This window comes from Cyanistes caeruleus, chromosome 1, assembly GCF_971803275.1.
Source record: "Cyanistes caeruleus chromosome 1, bCyaCae1.hap1.1, whole genome shotgun sequence".
Classification (NCBI taxonomy): Eukaryota; Metazoa; Chordata; class Aves; order Passeriformes; family Paridae; genus Cyanistes; species Cyanistes caeruleus.
The window spans coordinates 113,257,525-113,278,222 of record NC_141701.1 but is presented as its reverse complement, the minus strand read 5'-3'; the positions used below and the strand labels follow the sequence as shown (position 1 = coordinate 113,278,222).

The following is a 20,698-nucleotide window of genomic DNA, read 5'->3' as shown; positions in this document are numbered from 1 at the left end:
TGCAGCAAGCATGCACATACCTGTTTCTTCAACACAGTATTTTCAAGAACATAGACATCACCAAAAAAACCTCATTATAGATCAAAATTTAGGGATAAAATATTTTAAAAAATTTTGCTGCAACCTGCTATCTCATCAAGTGTGTTTGCTCTCATGTCCAACATGACCGTCCCATTAAGAATACAGCTCCGCAGTTCAAAGAGACTGTGCAGAGACAGAGTTGCTACATAAGGCTTGCTCCATCGATCACCACCATCTTCAACATCCTCTTCAAACTTCAGCCACCTGAAATGCATTCACATACACACATTTATATTTCTCCTGGAAGGAAAATTTGGCAAGCAATCGCACTCTTACATGTGGCTCAGGCATGACACAGAACAGAAAATCCCATGAAATCATACCAGCTTTTGTTTCCTCAGACAGCCCAACTGATTAACATTTTTATCAGGCCTTAATAACCACACTCAACTGTTTTAGCTTTTACCCACTTTGTTTCTTTTGGCTTGACCAATACTTGTCTATTCACATGTTTTTGTGAAGAATATGGCAGTCTGCCTTATTAGCATATTTGCATCTTGATTTCTTTAGTATTTTAGGATTAGAAAGGTGTCTGAAACATATCATATAACATGTTCTAGTCTCCTAAGGCTGTTAAGTCAGACATTTAAGAACTAGGCAATATTAACATGTAAAACTATAAACTGATTTTGATTCCCACTCACATGCATTAAGCAAACTGAGTTTCTACAAAAGTTAACATGCACCAAGGTAGCTGGAAGTACTGAATGCAGAAGAATTCATCACAATGCAATATGTAGAAGGAAGCAACTAAACCAGTACAGGTCAAAAACAATCATGGCATCCCGTAATGTTCAGGCTGCAATTTGCCAAAAACTAATCAAATACTACACAAGAAAAAACTTAATACCCGATTTTCTTTATGTTTAAGAAAAAAACATAGTAATATATTGGTAATAATATACCAAAGAGATTTCTGAGACTGAAAATACCACACTCTATTGACAAACACCTGTATTTATAACTTGGCATACTGTTACCTTTCAAAATGTTTGGTATGATCAGTTTTAGGGAAGAGAACACATCACCAGAAAGACTGAAGGTCTCTTGAAAAAAATATTGATTCTTTCAGAGTTGGACAAGAAGAACTAAAGTTTTGGTTTGCTGAGCATGAATTGAATAAACAACTCCTATAGATAGTGAAGATTCTAGGCCAGCCAAATCTGGTTTGCAAATCTTTGAAATAAAGTTACTGTAAGATATACCTTGAAACAATCTACTTCAAACATACCTAGCCGTTTCTCTCCATTCATATTCTTCTCCATCCCTGAAGCAAAGTTCATCCATTTCAGTGAAGAGATCATGAGGAATGTGCTCATCATCATCTTCAGTACCCAAGATAAACTGCACTCGTTGGGATGGTGTGTCTTGAAGAAAAGGACAAACTGAATAACTAGAAAAATTCATACTTCTATGAAACAAAACACACTACACAACAGTAAAGTCTCCTGCCCTGAGCTAGAAATATGTAGGACAACATCCTCTTTAAGAGGGAAGAGGAATAAAAGAAACATATACATGTCTTTAAAAGAAGGCTCTCTGAAAATTCTGCACTGTTTCGGAAAACAAAACATCTGGAAATCCATGTTTATGAAAATTAATTAACTATTTTTGACTCTGCTATGGACTGCCAATATGAAAATTAATATCAACAGCAAATCTGGCTTAAAAAAGAGTAGAAATTAATATACCAAAAGACTAGAAGCTGTGTTTTCATTTTGAGAACAAATACATACCATCATGACACAAGACACTAAAGAAGAAAAAGTTAAATGGAAACAAATAGCCTTAGCTACAGATCAGCTTCCCAAGCAAGACAGTCACCAGTGAGTAACCAAGCACCCACTGTTAGAGCTGCAGATTTTTCTGTGCTCTGTTGCTATTTATGTCAGACGAAATTTTTTCATTGCATGTTTGGAGCACTATGTATAAATTAGCATAGGAAAGTAGAAAACTATGTAGCTGAAGTGTCCAGAAAATATTTTAACTTCTCACAGTATAATGCCTAGTGGAACAGGCTCAATAATTTCCTAGAAAATTAAACGATCCTTAATGATCAAGTAAGTACTGGATTTCAATTAAGATGAGCAAAATTTTTTAAAAAAGCACCAGTTAAACCACATGATTTTAGACATACTTTTAATACTTACACAAAAGATTTTCATATTACATAGTGAATTTTCATATTACAAAGGTTCAATAATGTACTAATTGCAATGTTACCTCAAGGAAGGTCAGAGACAAAAAATCCAGATAAATCTCAATTTTTATATTTTTTTTCATTTTCTCAGATTTCAAAAATCTTAACTTTGTTCACTGAAACATCACTCTCACAGCTGTTAGATGTGAATACACAACTGTAGGCTTCTACTGTAAAAGGAAGATGGCCTTTCAGATTTAAACATAAGATCAAAATTATTAACAAAGTTCATTCCAAATTGAGTTTTGCTTTAGCATTTTTGTTCTGGCATATACCATCATCCAGTAGTATAATTCTGAAATGTGCTCCTGAATGCAAACATTCATTATCAGTTAAGGTCTATAGCAGATTGTTTCCATCCCAAAACCAACACACCCCAGAATCCTGCCAAACCCTATGCATACAGTATATAGAAGCAACCAAAACAGGGAAGTGAATTTCTATCAACTTAATATCACTTGTTTCTTCAAAAACTGTACAGTAAGACTCTAAAAACATAACATCAATTATAATAATTTGTACTTGGGAGGGGAAGCCTTGAAGATGGTTGATACCAAGAACCACAGGAGAATGGTAAAAGGAAATCTTTTCATGTCAAAGCATTTCCATTTGAAAACTCTTGTTTCAGGTACTGGCCCCATGTAGAACATGCTGCTAGTCATTGAAAGGTAATAGTGAACAGCATGGTGTCCACACTTAAATTCAAATATTGCATCATAATTTGCCCATTCACAACAGTCTAGGAAAAAAAGTGGACTTAGGGTCTTGAAGAAAACTACTAAGCATACTTCCAAGTTATTTCACTTCAGAGAATAATAAGACAAAATTGCCACCTCTCGAGGATAACAGGCCAAGGGGGGAGGGAGGGGGCAGCTCATGATCCACACCAAAGACTTATGAGGCAGTACAATTCCTTTACTAACAGACAGCAAGAAGGCTGAAGTAAACATTTAAATAAAAACAGATAATTGATCAAATTACCATGGCAAACATTGCTTTTCACAGCTACATGCTTAGTTTCAAAAATCAGAGGAAGAAGCATACACGACTACACAATCTGAAAAAAGGTGTCTAATTTAAATAACACTGATTTTCATGCTACAGGAGAGCATTACAAAGCTCTAGTCTAACCTATTCAGTGCAGGCTGCTGAACATTCATACAGACAGCTGGACCAAGTCCAACAGCTTCTGACTTAGATAAAACACAACCACTGAATCCTTGTCTGATTGTACACAAAAAGACATTTATTACAGCGAGAATAAAAGAAATAGCACAAAACAAACAACATTTAAGCACAGAGTAGCTACTACAAGTTTATTTTCAGGAGACATGAAGAACACACACAAGAAATTTCTTACCATAGGATGGAGATTCTCGGCCATCCTCTCTATCAGTTTCTTTTTCTTTTTTTCTTCTGTGGTGCCTGTGCCCACGATGTCTATGCCGTCGACGGCCTGGCTTTCCGAGTGGGACGTGAACTCCAATATACACAGCTCTGTGGCCTTTTCAAGAAAGTTCAAAAGGACACAAGTAAACAAAAAATGACCTACTACCCAAATTTAGTATCTAAAGACATGAGGTTTAAGAAATAGAAATTCAAAAGCACTTGACAAAATTACCTTTAGTGAACTAACATGACCACTTCCTTTCTGTCCTTTCAGGGTGTCAAGGAACTAGTGCTACACTAATTTCTCTGATAAATTAGGTCATGTTCTTACTCAGTTTAAGAATTCAGCTGTGAAACAAACAATACAGAGGTACAAGCTTGACCTATAACACCGAAAGAAGCTACTTGATAAGCACAAGGCCAAGGCAGAGAAATTACATAATACTTTTTTTCGCAGGGATTCATATCAGGACAGTTTTATGAACAGCAAAATAATCTCCTAGTTCAGCTTACTAACTTCATCAAGAAATCACCCTTAGTTTAGAGCTTTCTGTCCTTGAAAGAGCAGCCAATATTTGCTCAAGTAACACATAACACTTCAAGGTGAAACTGATGTTCAATTACACCATTAATTTAGCATCAGGAACATAAAGGGAACTTCTATTTTGAAATAAAGGTTAACACTTCAAGTAACTTCCAAATAATTGTTGGGGTGGTTTTCTTTTTCCTATTTCAGAACATTTTAATAAATTTAGGAGCACATCCTCAAATTAATGCCTACTGCTCTTTACGACATGTACTTTCAGCATGGTTCTTTTCCTTTGACCTTTCACATCAAGACAATACCAACATCTTAGCAAAAGATATCAATCAATTGACTGTTATGAACATATTACTACCATGTCTCCTGTAATGGAGATAGCATATACAATAGACTTTTCAATTCCTATTTAAACAAACAATTGCAGGAAGAGACAAATTAACTATAACACTAAATACTCTCTTGTGTGGTGTTGAAGAGTTATTACAGAAGACTGACATTAACCAAAGGAAAAGGAAGTGGTCTTCCAGCTCTTACACAGAAGCAAATTCAGCAAATTTACATTATGCAGGCAAGCCCTAGATATTGTGACTACACATACACGCATATATAGGTGTGTGCCTAGCACACATACACTAGATTGAAGATATTGAAAATTCCTGGCGATTATAGAGGTTTATAGAAACAAAAAGTGGTAAGATGTCACACTTACTTCCCAAAAAAATAATCCCTAGGCCCAAAAAGATACTGCTTTATAGAAGTTTGTATATTTTTTGCAGTGCTACCTGACTAAAAATACAAACAAAAAATCACTATTAACACAAGTAAGTTCAACATTTAATTAATTTGGTCAAAGATTCCTTTCACATAACAAGACCCCATTCTTGACACACTTCCAACGTTAGTTTAATTAGAGTTGACTAACTGGCACTATGACCAAATCTGAAATTAAGCATATCAAAAGCTATTTGTTTCCATGTAAGAGTGGAAAAGTGATTAATTTCTCAAAGCACTCATCAGCCCTATTTATATAGACTTGTCTTTTTTGAGTTTCTTCCAACAATATCCAGACCCTGCCCAGCAGCCTGACCTCTGCCCCCTGTGACTGCTCTGCACAATGCAATTCCCAAAGAAATTAATACCAACATGACACCTATAAATCACTGCACTTGGTACATAATATGATCGGGGGCATCATTAACAATGATCATGTTGCTGACGCCATCATGATACAATAATCTTAAGCACAGGGAAATCAAAAGTACAAGGTTCAAAAATAACTGCATTACTCACCACATCCCACTCAAAGCTGCAACTGAGAGAGCCACACTCACTGAAAGTGCTGTTACTATGCCTGTTAGGGTTTCTGTTTTATTTTATATATTCAATTAGCAAGTATCAAACTACAGTTTATATATACACTTGAACAGTTCTATTTGTTGCCAAAGTGTTGGGGTTTTTGCAGGAACTATTTCTTCCTAAGAGAAAGTCTAGCATACTTCTATTACTAGAGCATTTTATACATTTGCTTGTTTTAATATTGCTAATATTGCTAATAATAATTGTGTTTTGATCACTGCACTAGAAAACAAAACCAAAAAAAAACCCAAAAAAAACCCACAAAAAAAAAAAAAAAAACCAAAAAACCACATACACACAAAACAACACCCAAAAAACCAGCCTTGAAGTAATCAAACTGTTCAGGATTTTACTCCCTGAGAAATAAGAACTTCCACATTTTGGGTTCTTGCTGCTCCCACAAGTAAGAGACAAAAATCCCTCACAGATTTTCCAAGCATCTTAAACAATATACCTTGCTATTGCAAAAACTGGCATTTGCAATAGTGTGACCATTTCCATAGTCAAAGACCATGTTGCTGCATGAAAGAGAGGTGGAACAAGCAAATGAGGAGTCTATCTCCTTTTACCTAATTGCACTGAGACTGAACTTTTTTTTCCCAGTGGGAAAGTTTGGAGGAGAGCAGATATGTTGCAAAGACGCATGGAAAACTGAGCTGAAATAAGCAACAAACAGAAGGTGTTTTTAGACAACTTGTGTCCATAGCAAACGGCTTTTACTATCACAGAACGACAGAATCGTGTCCAGATGCCTCACAGCTGCCTCAAGCACGCCAAGAAGGCACTGCCAAGTTAGTAACCCAGACAGTCAGTCCACAACCTACAATCTTTGATATTGCTGTTCAACTCCAAAAGGAAGATTTAAAAGAAAGCAACTTCTTGCTACCTGAACAAATGAGGGTCTCACAGAGACAGGGAACAGTCTAGCCATGGGTTATTATCCTGCCCTTCAACCCACGCTGCCCAGAAGTGACTACTGAGAGACTATTTCCTCACACAGACACAGTCTTGCAGGCAAATTTAAACCAAGAATACCTTCCCCAAAACACTTCTGTATATGCAAAGTGTTCAGACATCTGCAATGGTATTTTGGGACTAATATGAAATGTCAATGAGCAAATTATTTTCAGCATTTATAAAGTAAAATGGATCACAAGCCATTGTACTCCTATCAGAATAACTTTAAGAAAACAACTAACAGTGACAGAGAGCCTCTCTGAAATATTTTTCAGAGTAAGCCGTGGGAGTGGCAGTACAATAGACTAAAGACGAAAAGTTTACAGAAGCTTATGAGTGCATCTGACTGTGGAAAAGGTACCTTCATTCTGGTATCACAGTCATAAAGACATTTCAACTACTGTCTAGAAAATCTGAAACTACTGCTGTTTGGTATACTGTCGTGATTACCCAAAAATATGTCACAGGAATATTCAACTCCTAAAAAACTACATAATAAAAATTGGACAAGCTTAACTTTGATTCTAACTCAACAAAGCAAAGCATTGAGAAGCCTTATAAAAACAAGATAGGTGCACTGAGTAGGTCTGTGTTTCTTTAAGTTTCATTACTCAGATATGAGTAGTAATGTTTGCAGATGGACAGAAAGATCAACTTATAAATACAATTTACAAAGAAAAGCAAAATTAAACAAAACCATGGCCATTTTTTTTTCCTTCATTGCCAATGAATTGCGAAACAAGTTACATCTTTCAGCCTGGCTAAAAAACCAAACCTAAACAAAATAAAAAACTAGACCTTCAAGGAAGGCAATAATAATAAAATTAATACATCATCAGTGAAAGCAGTGGAAAGAAATTTAACTCTAAAAAGGCTGGGGTTCAAGTTTCTAGCATCAGCTGTTATTTTTAAAAGGATGCAACCTTTACTTGAATATTGTGTTTAAAAGTTCAAAAGGTACATTATGTGACCTTCAAAGCTTTATTCACGTAAATGTCTGAAGCACAGTACCACTTTCAAACAAAGCTCCTTACAGAATTACTATAAACCAATAATCAATAGAATTAGTAGACTGCCCAATACTAAATTTAGTAATACAAAGCTCAAGAGATGATTGCTCATTTTAATCCAACATGACTTTATCCAAGCTTAGCTGTTCAAATCCACTGAGAGTATTTACTACTTAATGCCTTTATCAATATGAAACAAACCTAAATGTTAGGAACTTGAAACGTGTCTCCATCACATGGAAGATCTCCAATCACATGGTTGGCCTCACTCCAAAAGTCAGTGTGGGTAAAGTCCTATAACATTTAAAGAAAAGAAAATGCTCTACATTTCCTGATTTCTCCCCCAGAGCTCCCATGAAAATGTTAATAGAAGACTTCTGAAGTCTGAGAGAGATCAACAAAAACGTCCTGATGTCACTAGGCTTTAAATACAATTCTACACAGAACCTTCTCTCTTCTTTGACTAGATGCCTTTTAACCTTCATAGAAAGGACACTGTTCTCCATCTTAACAAGCAAAGAAAAATCAAGTTTATATCTATGTGAATTCTCAAATCCTGTTACTTAGAAATTTGAACTAATAGCTATCATATATTAATGATGGATTTGAGGAGCATCTGGAGGTGAGCTACCCAGTCCAATCTTGCTCAAATTACAGCCAACTTCAAAGCTTAAGCCATGGTTTTGATCAGTTTAGTTAGGATGACAGCCATTCTTTTAATATTTTTAAGCATACATTTTCTACAGCCTATCTAGGCAACCTATACCATCTACAGCAACACACTACCTGAAGGGGGGGGGGTGGAAAAAAAATCCTAATATTCAACTAATCACTCCCAGCATAGCATCTTATGTGTGATGCCCCTCACCCTTTCACAACACACCAGTGTGACCAGATCTTCTCAATAAGCTCTCAAGTTTGCTGAAGACTAAAACTTTGTGACAATAATAACTATTTTTTCTGAAACTCTTCAAATAATAATCTGAAGATGTATAATCTATTTTATGCAGAAGCCTTTTTTAACCAAATCACATCAATCTATCTCATCCTAGCATAGAGTGTTCCAATATGGAAACACTAGAGTATCTGCAGGAGAGATCCTAATCCATTCCTTCAGATCACAAAGCATGGAAGAAATCCAGCTGTTTGATGTCTTAACTCACATCTCCAAATGCATTACCCTAGTAGGAAAGATCTGGAACACAGCATCTCATTCCTTGGTATTAATTTCCCTTACATCACAAACAGATGTACTTGTATGCACACAACTAAGCTCAACACAATCTGCGAGCACAATTTCTTGTGACCTTTTCTGTCACAAGGTAGAAGCACACAAATGGGAAAAAGTAGGTGGATGGAAGAACTAAGAGTGAGAACAAAAGTGTCTTTTCTTGATTTTAAAAATTTCACAGCCCATAGGATTTTTCCAAATATTCTTGGTTCTGGTAAAACTTATGGAACAAGAACAGTGCTTCTACACACACACTTTTTTATTTATAATGAAAAATCACTCAAGTTACTAATTCACAAAAAATACTTCTGCTATGCTAATTTTCTAATTAAAAATAATGCTCTATTTCTGAAGGATGCAATTAAATGCACAAATTAGTATTGATAATAGCAATGATAGTTCTTGGCATAAGAAAGAAACTGAGTATTTCAGAACAAACAGCATTTTACACTTATTTTATAAACTTCTCATGCACATTCTCAAGAAAGAGTCAAAAAATTTTCTATGGAATGAATGTTATCAAAAGTGAATATAAAATAATATAATCTTGGTCTTCCACACATTAATTGATTACTAAGAAGTCCTTCAATTAACCAGGATTCTTGTTAAAGGAACTGTTTAACAAAAGCTATATCTTGATCTCAGAATTAAACATCTGAAATACAATTTTCTAACCAAACCTATAGAAAGTAAAGAAAATTCTTCCAAGAGATAGCTGCATGCCATGACTGGAACCCAAAGGTTCTTCACAGTACAGAGTATTCTAAAATGCGTTACACATCCTGGCTGCACTCTGAGATCTCCTACTGCTCCTAGTAATTAGGACTAGCTGAGAATACACTCTTTATACTCAAACTGATAAAACCGAGAAGCACAATCCCAAACTGCAGTTGGCATAGCATAGGGTAAAGCAGCTCAGGAAGAGTGTTTTCTCACTACATGACAAAAATTGGCATATTATGCTGACAAAAACAGTAAATGCCAGATTTCTCATTACAGACAAAAGTGATTTTTTTTCTGACTTAAAACCAAATGAGTTTGTAGGAGCAGTCATAGAGAAAAATGCACCGAATATTTCTATTAGACACAATCAGTGATATGCAAGACAGCACTAACAGAGATTAAATTAGACACGCAGGTAGGAACAGTAACAGGAAAAGCTTAGTGCTGGGTGGCAGTGCCACACAGGGATTGTGGCAGAGACTTCCACCTGTGGCCCACTGCCAGCACTGATCTTCCTTGCCTGGGAAGGGAGCCAGCCCTCAGTACCCATGGGAGGGGGGGTGAGCTGTCCCTGCACTGCACAGCCAAACCAGACCAGCGCTGGGCCCCACACTTTATCTGAGCAATCCTTGGTCCAGCCTGCCTCTGCAGCAGAGCTCAGGAAAAAGGATACACATACAAGGTGATCTTGAAGAGCTGTGTCTGTTGGAGGAGAGAAAACCTAGAAGCAAACGATTCCAGCGGAAGTCCCATCAACATTCAAGACTAGCCCTTTGTCCATTAAACACAACATAAAAGCACACAATGGTTTGGGTTGCAACGGATCTTAAAGATCATCAGTTCCCATCCCCCTGGTAAAGACACAAGGCTTCCACATTCATAACAATGTTCTTGTAAAATATTTCATAAGAAACTTTTGAAATTAAGTTTCTTCTTCCTTCTTCACTTAAGGAAAGAAAAAATACAAGATGATTTGATTACCTGTTCTTGTCAACTAAGATTAAGTGAAAACCACAGTTTTTTTGTTAAACAAAAATTAAGGTTCATCAAGGTATAAGAGATAATAGGGTCATTTAAAATGTAAACATGACTTACACCTGCCACAGGATAATGTGAGAGTAGATAGCTATTAAACCATCTTAACTCTTGAAAGCTGGCGCTTGGATTTATGCCACAGAAAACTAGTCTGCCAAGACACACATTCGTGACCTCGAGATTGTTTATGAAAACCTGTTACATGTAAACTTCCTATCTTTGCTATGCCTGCAAAGAGTAACAGAATGTATCCCTCTTCCCTTAAACTGTTTCTAGTAAATGTATCCTCAAATGAAGGTTAAAAAGTAGCTACACTTTTCAAAAGATGCATCCGGGTAGCATCAAGCCAGACGTCTTAAGGCAAGTTCAATTTTTTCTTAAACATCATTTTACAGAAAATACCTTTTACATGATCAGATTAAATACCTCTGCCATTAATATTCTTGCCTTACTTCCAACTCCTGGCTTACTTTGTTACTCTCATTCACTGCAGCTCAAGGAGCCTGGCATCAAGTTAAGAACATTAGGTGCTCTTAAAAAGGTTATTTTAAGATGTTATTCCCCTTTCCAGCTCTTCTGTAAACTGACATTTGTTAATTCAAAATAAGGCCTTACAGCTTCAGTAAAGTGCAGTACCTTTATTTAGTACACACAGTCTGCCCACAATTGCAGTTTACCACCTCTAACCCTTCCTCTTTTATGGGAAGAGTGCGAAACAAGCATCCTGTGCCTAACCTTCCTAACCTAAACACTGTCACTCCAGACAGGTACCACACTCTGCCAGCCACCATAAATAGAATGCAGAGCTTGAAAAGCTCCAAGTCCAAGACCTATTTTCTCCTTTAGCATTTGTTTCTCTTTCCACTAATATTTCATTAAAAAACTCCAGGAAATATAAGTATCCAATACTGAAAACAACCAAGAAACCTTCCCTTTAGTGTTAAAGGCAAAATTATGCCTTCTACTGTATCAAACCTATCAACATTAATTTGCACATGCTTTAAAGAGGTTAAGTATCACCTGTCTATGTGGGCTCTAAAAGGTGTGGTGCTTCATACCAGAGCTGAACTCAATTCACTGCTTTGTGACTCTCCTTGAAAATACATCAATGCATACCTTCAGTAAAGGTACAAAATTCCTAGAACTCCTTTTCAAGTTTCACCAGAAACACATAGTGAAAGACTAGACTGAAACAGTTTAAAGTCTTCAAACATTTCCAAAGCCCAATGCTTTAGTACAGAGCTTCCCAAGCGTACAAGAAAATGTTCGTGTCAGAAATGAGAAATCATACTAGCTGGAATTGTTTTACTGCTTGCAGCCAACAATTCAATTTCTCCCTTCGTAGGATTTTAATACCAGAATTAAAAAAAAACCCTAAAAATTCCACATACCTGCTTTCATCATAATAGCTTATAAATAATGAAATATCAAGCAGAGCTTTAAATTCACATAAATTTATTATCTAAAACACCCTGAATCTGAAGAATCTCTGAGAAGGTAACTATACGAGTTGAACAATCACACTTACACACTTTTTCTCTTTCATAAAGGAAAGAAAAAACATTTTATTCTTACTTTGGAACACTTTGATAAACGTCAAATGATATGCTGCCCCTCCCTTGCCCCAGTCTACCAATAAAAAATTTCGTTCTCTACAAATATACAAGGTACTAAAAAAAAAATATTTTAGTTATTTGTTAAATCTCTATATAGCCAGCCCCCTCTTGCACTGAGACACAAACACTGGGCCACTCCAAAATGAGTGAGGAAGTGAAAGAAAGGATAAGGCTGCATGACTAAGAGCAAGATGGGGACAGTGGCATCTCAACTCCTCCTTTCAAAAGCGCTTACATTGACTAAATTGTTCATTGGACAGCAGTCTATATTTCACCTTAATTTACTCTTCGGCTATGGGTAAGATGGGTATTTTCCATAGCAGTCATCCAAGTGCTTAAATTGCCTCAAGTGGCCTGAGCCCCCTGCCTTCCCACCCAGTATCTTGATTAAATGCAGTGTTGTACCAGCTGAAGCGCTCCTACAAGAATGTGCTCTGAAAGAGACTGGGGAAATGATCTGGCTGCACATTCCCATGTCATTCCTTGTGGTCGAGGCATTACAGCTGCTAAGGCTGCTGCCTGGAACACTACTCCAGCTGGATGCCTGCATCCCCTTAACCCCCTCCTCCCTGCAAAACATACACATGCTTTTTCTGGGTCATCTCCTGAGAAAAGCAAGAGAAAGAAATTAAGGAGGAGACACCTTAAGTCTGCACTGAAGATTCAACTACAGAAACAGCTAAGGCAGTGGTTTCCCTACAGCAGAGCCCCCATCTAAACCAGCACTGTCACAGGCTCCACTGCTGCATCTCTCAGCTTCACATCCACACTTCCTTTCTCTGCTCAGACCTGGCATACATCCATCTATCTGTGTGGCATTTTGGGTGCTCAACAGCTGACATCTTGACCACCATCTTTTGTCAGACTGTTAAATTTTTCAATGGCTTAACACACTTAGCTGGGCTTCTGGTTTGGTCAAGCCAACAGAAGTGTTGGCACAAGACAGGAAACAGTAACAGAATTAAGGGAAAAGAGCAAGAATATGACTGTAATAGCAGCAAACAACTTCAATCACTTTAAACTGTCTCCTGTTGTAGCACAGTATGAGAAATGTGACAGCAACCTAAATTAACTTTGCTTAGCCAGAAACTGCTGCCATTATGGTTTTCCAGTGTGATGAAGCAGTTGTCAGCACAACTCGTAGATCTACTGCCTTCTAGCATACTGCAAATGTTAATTAAGCTTCAGAGCATTCCATGTGAAAGGCAAATAATGAAGATTTTAACACTGCATCTTCCTAGTCTTTTCCTCATTCATTAAGTAGCATCCATGAATCCTCATCCCAAACTAATTTGTTTTCAAGTAAGAAAAAAAGTCATGCCTTAATTAGATAAAATACCTAATTTTACATTCTGATACGTGAAACTAAATCATTGCTATTTTTATTGCTAAATGTGGGATCCCGAGTCAAATAAAGAAAACTACCATAATGCTTTACTGACAACAGACAGTGGAACACACAGCTTACTATGGAACCAGGACAGTTACATGTCTGTTCAGACTCAATATTTGAAGTGCATGACCACAATCACAAGGATACTTAACTTTCTGAAAAGAAAACAAACATCTCCCTCATGACCCCTGTTTCCTGACTTTTAATTCTGCAGAACATGATATCATTCATACTGGAAAATTACTTGCCAACAGGAAATTTTTTTTTTCAAACCTAAGTCTGAGAATCAAGCTTTCCTTGTAAAGCTTCAATAATTTTTGGTTTTTTTGAGATATATTAGAACAGTGGATATTTACCAGCATGTATAGAGACCAAAAACAGGGCAAATCACCTCTGCTTTTCACCAGTTTTCATGATAGCCATGGAATTTTGATTTCTTTTAGCAAGGGAAATTCATCTTTTATCCCCAGGCAAAAAAAAAGCACATTAAGCAAACAGAAAACCACCACAAACTTACTCTCTAGTTCTTCTTTCTCAAAATTCGTATTGATAGTAGAGCTGATTTTGCCCATATCCACAACAGCTTCTTCATCATGACCCTGAAGAAACAAGACACAAGTTTAACTTAAAAATAAATAGAACTATTTTTTTCTTAAATTCCTAAATATTTTCTGAAATAGTGTGTCATCACTAAAAACCTACCCATGGAATTTTTCAAGAAAACATTACCCTATATTGAAGGAAAAGAGAGTAAATTAACAGATAGGCTAAATACCATAAAATTTCATTCTGCAATGTTCTTGATTTCATCGTATCAACAATCAGGACACATTTCAAAAGTGCAGTATTCTTTTAGATTTTCATTCAACAGCAATCAATCTATTTCAATAAAATGACTAGTAAATTTATAAAAAGATACAGAAGTTACTATAGAGAGATCTCAAGCTCTTCTCTTTAGGTAGCAATTCCCAAGTGAGATTTTCCAGCACAAATAAGATTTTTTGAACAAAGGGGATGCAAAAAGGTTAGGTCATCCAATCTAAAATCTTTTGTGGATCAATAGCTCTGGAAATATCAAAATAACTGCTTCATTCAGGTTTCAACAGCCAGTTTGTTAATCTAATTCACTTTTTTTTTTTACACACAAAGTTAAAAAGCAGCAGTTTCCAGCAGACCTTCTCAGCTTCCATTACCACTAAAACCACACCACTCACAATGTGCAATATTTGAAAGAGATACAAGCTTATCTCTGAACACATCCTCTAATCATAGTTAGCACATCACTAAAGCAGACCTGCCTTTTGCACGGTCATGACAAAAATTAAGTAACTGAGTAGCAGAAATCTCAAGCTCATCTCAGACCTGACATCAAAACAATATTGAAGTTGCCTTTCTCCACATCTTTGCATTCCTTAGAATAAAGTCCACTTTTCACAGCTCACAAATTACAGCCTCCTGACGGAGCTGATTCTCCAAAAGAACAGCTGCCCAAGGGTAAAGTTTTACATCCAAATATAAGAGCAAGGCTAACTGCTAAAGATTACTGTCCCTGATTTTTCTGCTCCCTTGGGCACATAATTTTTTCCCTAACTCAGACCTAATCATCATGAAATCAGACAAAAAGAGCTTAAGGTGTGTTTACTGCTTGTTTTGGGTTAGCTTTTTTATAACAACTTGGTTAGTTTCCCACTGGATCAGCTCACCAAAATGACTTCTCTTGTGGCCATAGGACAGCTAGATCCACCACAAGTTTATCTGTTTGATCACTGCTTCTAACAGCATTTACATTGATCTGATGCATTTACATCAATCCATGGAGGATCTGTGATAATGATTTCACCAGTGGAAAACAGAAGCTTAAATCAGGAGTCTTACAGGAACCGAGAACCCAAACAGTGTTGAAATTCAACTGAACTTTTGCCTTAGAATTATGCAATTGCTTTATATACAGAACAAGTTTGTCCCATCACAGGAAAGTGGCAAGGAAGAAAAACAACATACCTGGGTGTAACAGGTACAAGCTAAAATATACTGTATCAACTCCCACTCATAAAAAAAAAAGCAGAATTCCTTGATCTTAACAAAAACATATATTTATTACAGTATATTGTGTGCGTATACACAAAAAAAAAATCTATATATTTAACTATTGAGGAAAGAAAATTAAAGAATATGAAGATGATGTGCACCACGCGCTCAAAAAACATTCTGATGAGGTTTAAAAAAAGGCTAGATGCAGCTAGACCACAAAAAACCAAAAGCAGCTGGCACTATTTAAATAAGTAAAAACACAAGAGAAAAGAGTAGCACAAGGCAGAATAAACCTCTGAAAATTAAATCCAAGTCAATTCTGAGCTGTGTCCCAGAAAATAAGGTTTTCAAGGAAGGCATTACACAGTAACCAAACTTTGTCACCATTGCTGTATTGTAGTGATGGCAGAATTTTGCATGCAGGTTAGAAAAATCAAAACCCTGTACACTTCACAGAGTTACAATTAAAAAAACAGAGGCAATGTCTGTTGTGCAAGACCATGAAAATGTTCCAAGCACCTGCTAATAAAGTGGTAGGAATTTTTCAAGTGTCATGGTAATAAGATGGGAGGAGAGTATGAGGGTAAATAGTATATTCCTGTCTCCTATACACCGAAATTGAGTGTACTGTAGTACACTCCTGTTCACAGAAACAGATACACACAGTACGCCTGCTACTATAAAACTCCAAGTAGAGCTGGAAGCAGATGGAAGAATTACAAATCCTCTAAACTACCTTAAGTGGGTTTTTTATATGTGAGTAGGAAAAAAAAAACAAACCAAAACCTATTAATAGGAAAACTGCTATCAAAACCTGTTCCACAATTAGTTTCATGGTTATAGCCACAGACAGCTGAAAAATCCTGTACCTAAACACACCCATCATCCCCAGCAGTCCTTTTAGGACACTTGGAATCTTGTCAAACACACAGTTTTTGAGCAACAAAGGAAGAGTTTTTTCTCCAGATGATAAAAACAACTGCATACCAGTAGAAAACTACATGTACACTGTGAAAAATATACACAAAAGGGAAGATTTTTATCTCCCAATAACATTTTGAGACTGGATAGGCTGTGTGCCTTACATCACATTTTTAATTTTTATCACCTTTTGCTTTAGTAAAACAGTCTCTGCCAAACTCATACACACAGAAACAGCCTTCAAAAACCACATCATGTGAAAGTAACATGTCTTTTAAGATTAGATTACAGGAAGGCATGCGTGTCCTTGCAAACCGTTCTAGCACTATCTCAAAGTACTCAATATGCAAAGACTCTTCCAAGAATAAACCATTAACAACCACAAATATCATACATGAAGGAAGCATATCATTTACAACCTTTGTTCAGAAAAACACAAAACATCATTTTTTGGGATACCAAGAGCAAATCCCAGTATGAGATGCTTTTGCCTTAGGTCAGGTAAAAAAATATTCAAAAATATTCAAATACATTATAAAGTAATTCCAAACTACAACATTTTCCTGGTTAAAAATAAAGTCTGTAGGGCATAAATTTCCTGTAATTATAGATGATCTATCATGTCAGTTGAAGGCACTGAAGGGACGGGAAATTTTACAGTTGCCATTTTAGCTCTCTCATCTACTTTCTGAACTTTTTACATAAACAAAGAAGAGCAGGATTGTGGAAAATGTGTCAACTTCCCTTTTTTAGGCAGAGAATGACTGGAGCTTAAAGCCTGAAGTATTCCTGGGCAGTTTACCATTCACTGCATGTGAAACTTTATGTACAACAATCCCACAGATACCCAAACACAGCTGATGTAGACAAGCCAAAGTAAAATTCAAGACTAATTTAGAATGTATTTAACTTTCATTTTCAGTCAAAAGACAGAACAATTGGGAAGGGGAAAAAAAGAAAACAAAAAACAGCAACTTAAGCAGCAGACAAGGTGCCCTAGGGAGAGATTAAGCTTTTAACATTGGTTTGCGTTTTTTTTTTTAACAAGGAGAAGGTAATTTATAAAAACAGAACAAATACAGAGTACTTCAAAGGAAAAAAAAAGAAAAAGCTTACTGTATTAAGATACAGTACACTGTATTATGATACACCAAGTATACTTTTTCATTACACCAGATTTCTGGGTACTCATAAACACACTGCAGAAAGAGCCTCCAGTAAAACCTTCACATTCAGCTAGAGATGCTTGCTAGAATCTGTCTTCTCAGCATGAAAATTAAATCCCTTTTCAACTTCTATAGATCAGACAAGACTTCCAAATACTCGGTGCTCCAGGAGACTCCTAGTAAGATTCCTCTTGCCATCTCTGGTTTTCAAATGTCTTTTCTCAGTCTGTGAGAAAAGAGTAATTCCCCCTTGCAGAAAAACAAGTACCAGAAATTAACACTACTTACCTACCTTCTCAAACATTTGCCATCATTTAGTACAATACGCTTTTGGTATCTACCATATTAATGTTACATGTTTTTTAAACCTAGTATTGAAAAATGAGTCAATCCTAAATTGCATGTATTTTTATGGAATGCACCGAGTTTGGAAGAACTGACAACCTCCAGCAGTATGTGGCAGCCACAGCCTCAAGGACTAGCACGAATATGACGCATGGAGTATTAAATCCAAAGGCAAGTTTCCACTGTCATCTCTGCAAGCACTTCTCACCATGCAACTCACTTAACCTTGTGCAGTCACACACACACGACAGATTTCAGACGGGCACGCTGCCAAAGTGAATTACTGAAGAACCACTTCCAAGACAGACAGCTTGCTAGATGCCCATTTTTAAGGTACTTGAAATACAGTTCAATCAAATCATTCTGGTGATAGACAGTGATTATAAATGGCTGATACAGCTAACTGTAAACCTTTGAAATCTATGAGCAATACAGTAACTGTGTTAAGAATAATTTGAGCTGACATTTAAGACCATTACTTAGCTAAGTCAATGTTTATGTGCTTCGTTTACATTTCCTCAGAGCAAAGTTCCTCCCCAGCACAATTAGGGTGACTTGCACCTCCAGAAGGGACTGTATTAGTGCTCATGGGAGTAAGTAGGGCTTAAGAGAGGGCACAAACAAACAAAAAAACTTCCTCAAACACCACTACCCTCCCCCCAAAAAAATTACATTTTGATTTTCGTGCTACAAAGAAGCTTCACTGAAGCATTTATTAAAGAAGGTGCAAATAAAGGATTAAAAAAAAAAAAAAAAAAAAAAAAAAATCCCACAAAAACCAACCAACAAAAACTAACCCAAACTCAGGATGGGGAGGGAGGAGTGTATTCATATCAACTTTTTTCCTTTATACATTTGTCCCTGGCCAATGGTATAACACTACTTATTTTAATAATATTCTAATACAACTGCCTACACCATCCCAGTGGTCCTACATACTGCTTTCTGACTGTAACTGTATCCCAATCTCTCTGCCTTGAAGAAAAAGCATACAATTCCCCCCTCCATCCCACAAGAACAACCAACCCATGGATACATCTCTACTTTTGTAGGCACAAGAGATCTGGCAGACAGAATTTAGCTCTTAGGCTAGAATGTGGCCAAAACAGGAGCACACCCTGCTTACAGACCCAAGGGGCAAACCTTTGTAGCACACTACTGTAGATTCACCAAGATCAACAGCATATAAGAACTTGTGCACTGTGCATTTTGCTTTTCACACTTTGCTCTTTCTTCTTTCATCACCAGTAAGTCCACAGGAGGAGTTCAGCTCATGATGGATCAAACCATCAACGTGCTGTGTGCAAGAGGACACAACAGGAGAGGTCCACAGCAACAGTGCAAACTGAATCAGCATCAACAGTGGCTTGACCTTAGGAAACACAGCCAAAGCAGGACCCTTGTTTTATTATCAGCCCTCCTTTGTGGGATCCACATTCAGGAGACAGATAAGACAGCCATCAAAAAAAGCTCCAGTGACAAAAAAACCCCAAAAAATTAATTAACATAAGATTGTTGCTATTGCTCTGCTTCAAAAATTAAGGTTTGGCTATAAATAGGAATTAAAATCTTCATTTTGACAATATATCTCAAAGATAACCAAAGAGGAACTACAATATCTCACTTTGCAAATGTATCCAGGTATGTGTATGTACATCTATAAAATAATTTAAAACTGATCTTTTTTACAACTAGATAAACTCACTTGTTTTGTTACATAGGTATTGAAATATATTGTTCATGGTAATTTAGAATCCACAGGGTAATTAACGATTCGTTTTCACAGCCCCAACTTCCCAAGTGGTCTGTTTCAGAATTCTGCATTTCTGCTCTAGGTGCACATAATACTCCATATAGTCAGGAAATAAATGCATGTCCAACACCCTCTCTATCCATTCAACCTCACAGAGCTGCAAATTAGTAAGAACTCATATTTCAGAGAGTCAAAAACAGACAACACCAGTGTTGTAGACTCATAAAATTAGGAGATTAAGTCTACCAGGGTCAGCAGCCCTGGAAGTGATAAGAAACCAGAAAAACAGTGTATTTGTTAAGGCCATCTGTGTACACTGTATGCAGAGCTGCATGACAATCACTTTACTTCAGGCAAGCATCAGGTCTACCCAGAGGTCTCCCACTGCTACTTATACACAGCACCAAGCAGCCTTAGTTAAAAGTGGAATAGGAAGGGTTTGTTTATGTGGTTTACTTGCAGGAACAATTAACACCAGCACTTGGTAAATTCTAATTATTTTATTTCTCTTTCAGACTGATTCTGCTTTTAAATCAGAGTTAAGACAAGCCCACAGTGGGAAGGAAGGCAGGCATCTCTAGTTGCTGCCTCCTTGAAGGACAACCAGGAAAAAAAAAAAAAACCACAGAAAAACCCCACACAACAGTACTCTCTAAATAAGTAACATTATTAGTAAGTAACATTATTAGGCAGTCTATCAAACTGTCCCACATTAGTTGAACTGCACCAGTGGTCCTATAGATGCATTTCAAGGAAGTTCTTTGGGCAGTCTCTACACAGCAATACTGTATTGTCAGAAGTTACCAGAGTGATGAAACACTACCAGTTCTAAATCAAGCACATCAACCTAATAGCCAAGGAAAAACGCACCAAATAGAAATGAGCCCTGTCTCATTTTGTCATCGGACAATTTTTAGCTGGCCTTCCCCTCTAAATATATACAGATG

The 20,698-nt window shown here is 36.7% G+C and overlaps 1 protein-coding gene across 14 annotated transcripts in view; it reads right to left on the bottom strand.

Moving 5' to 3' along the window:
• SLC4A7 (solute carrier family 4 member 7) overlaps positions 1-20,698 on the bottom strand; it is a 95,496-nt gene that overhangs the window by 44,694 nt on the left and 30,104 nt on the right. For all 14 annotated transcript variants that reach the window (XM_086851013.1, XM_086851045.1, XM_086851024.1 and 11 more), the window contains exons 2-5: positions 14,053-14,134; positions 3,642-3,785; positions 1,313-1,448; positions 125-285 (exon numbers count right to left, since the gene is read on the bottom strand). In XM_086851013.1, the coding sequence (XP_086707139.1) occupies positions 125-285; positions 1,313-1,448; positions 3,642-3,785; positions 14,053-14,134 (523 nt within the window). The remainder of the gene's footprint in view (positions 1-124; positions 286-1,312; positions 1,449-3,641; positions 3,786-14,052; positions 14,135-20,698) is intronic.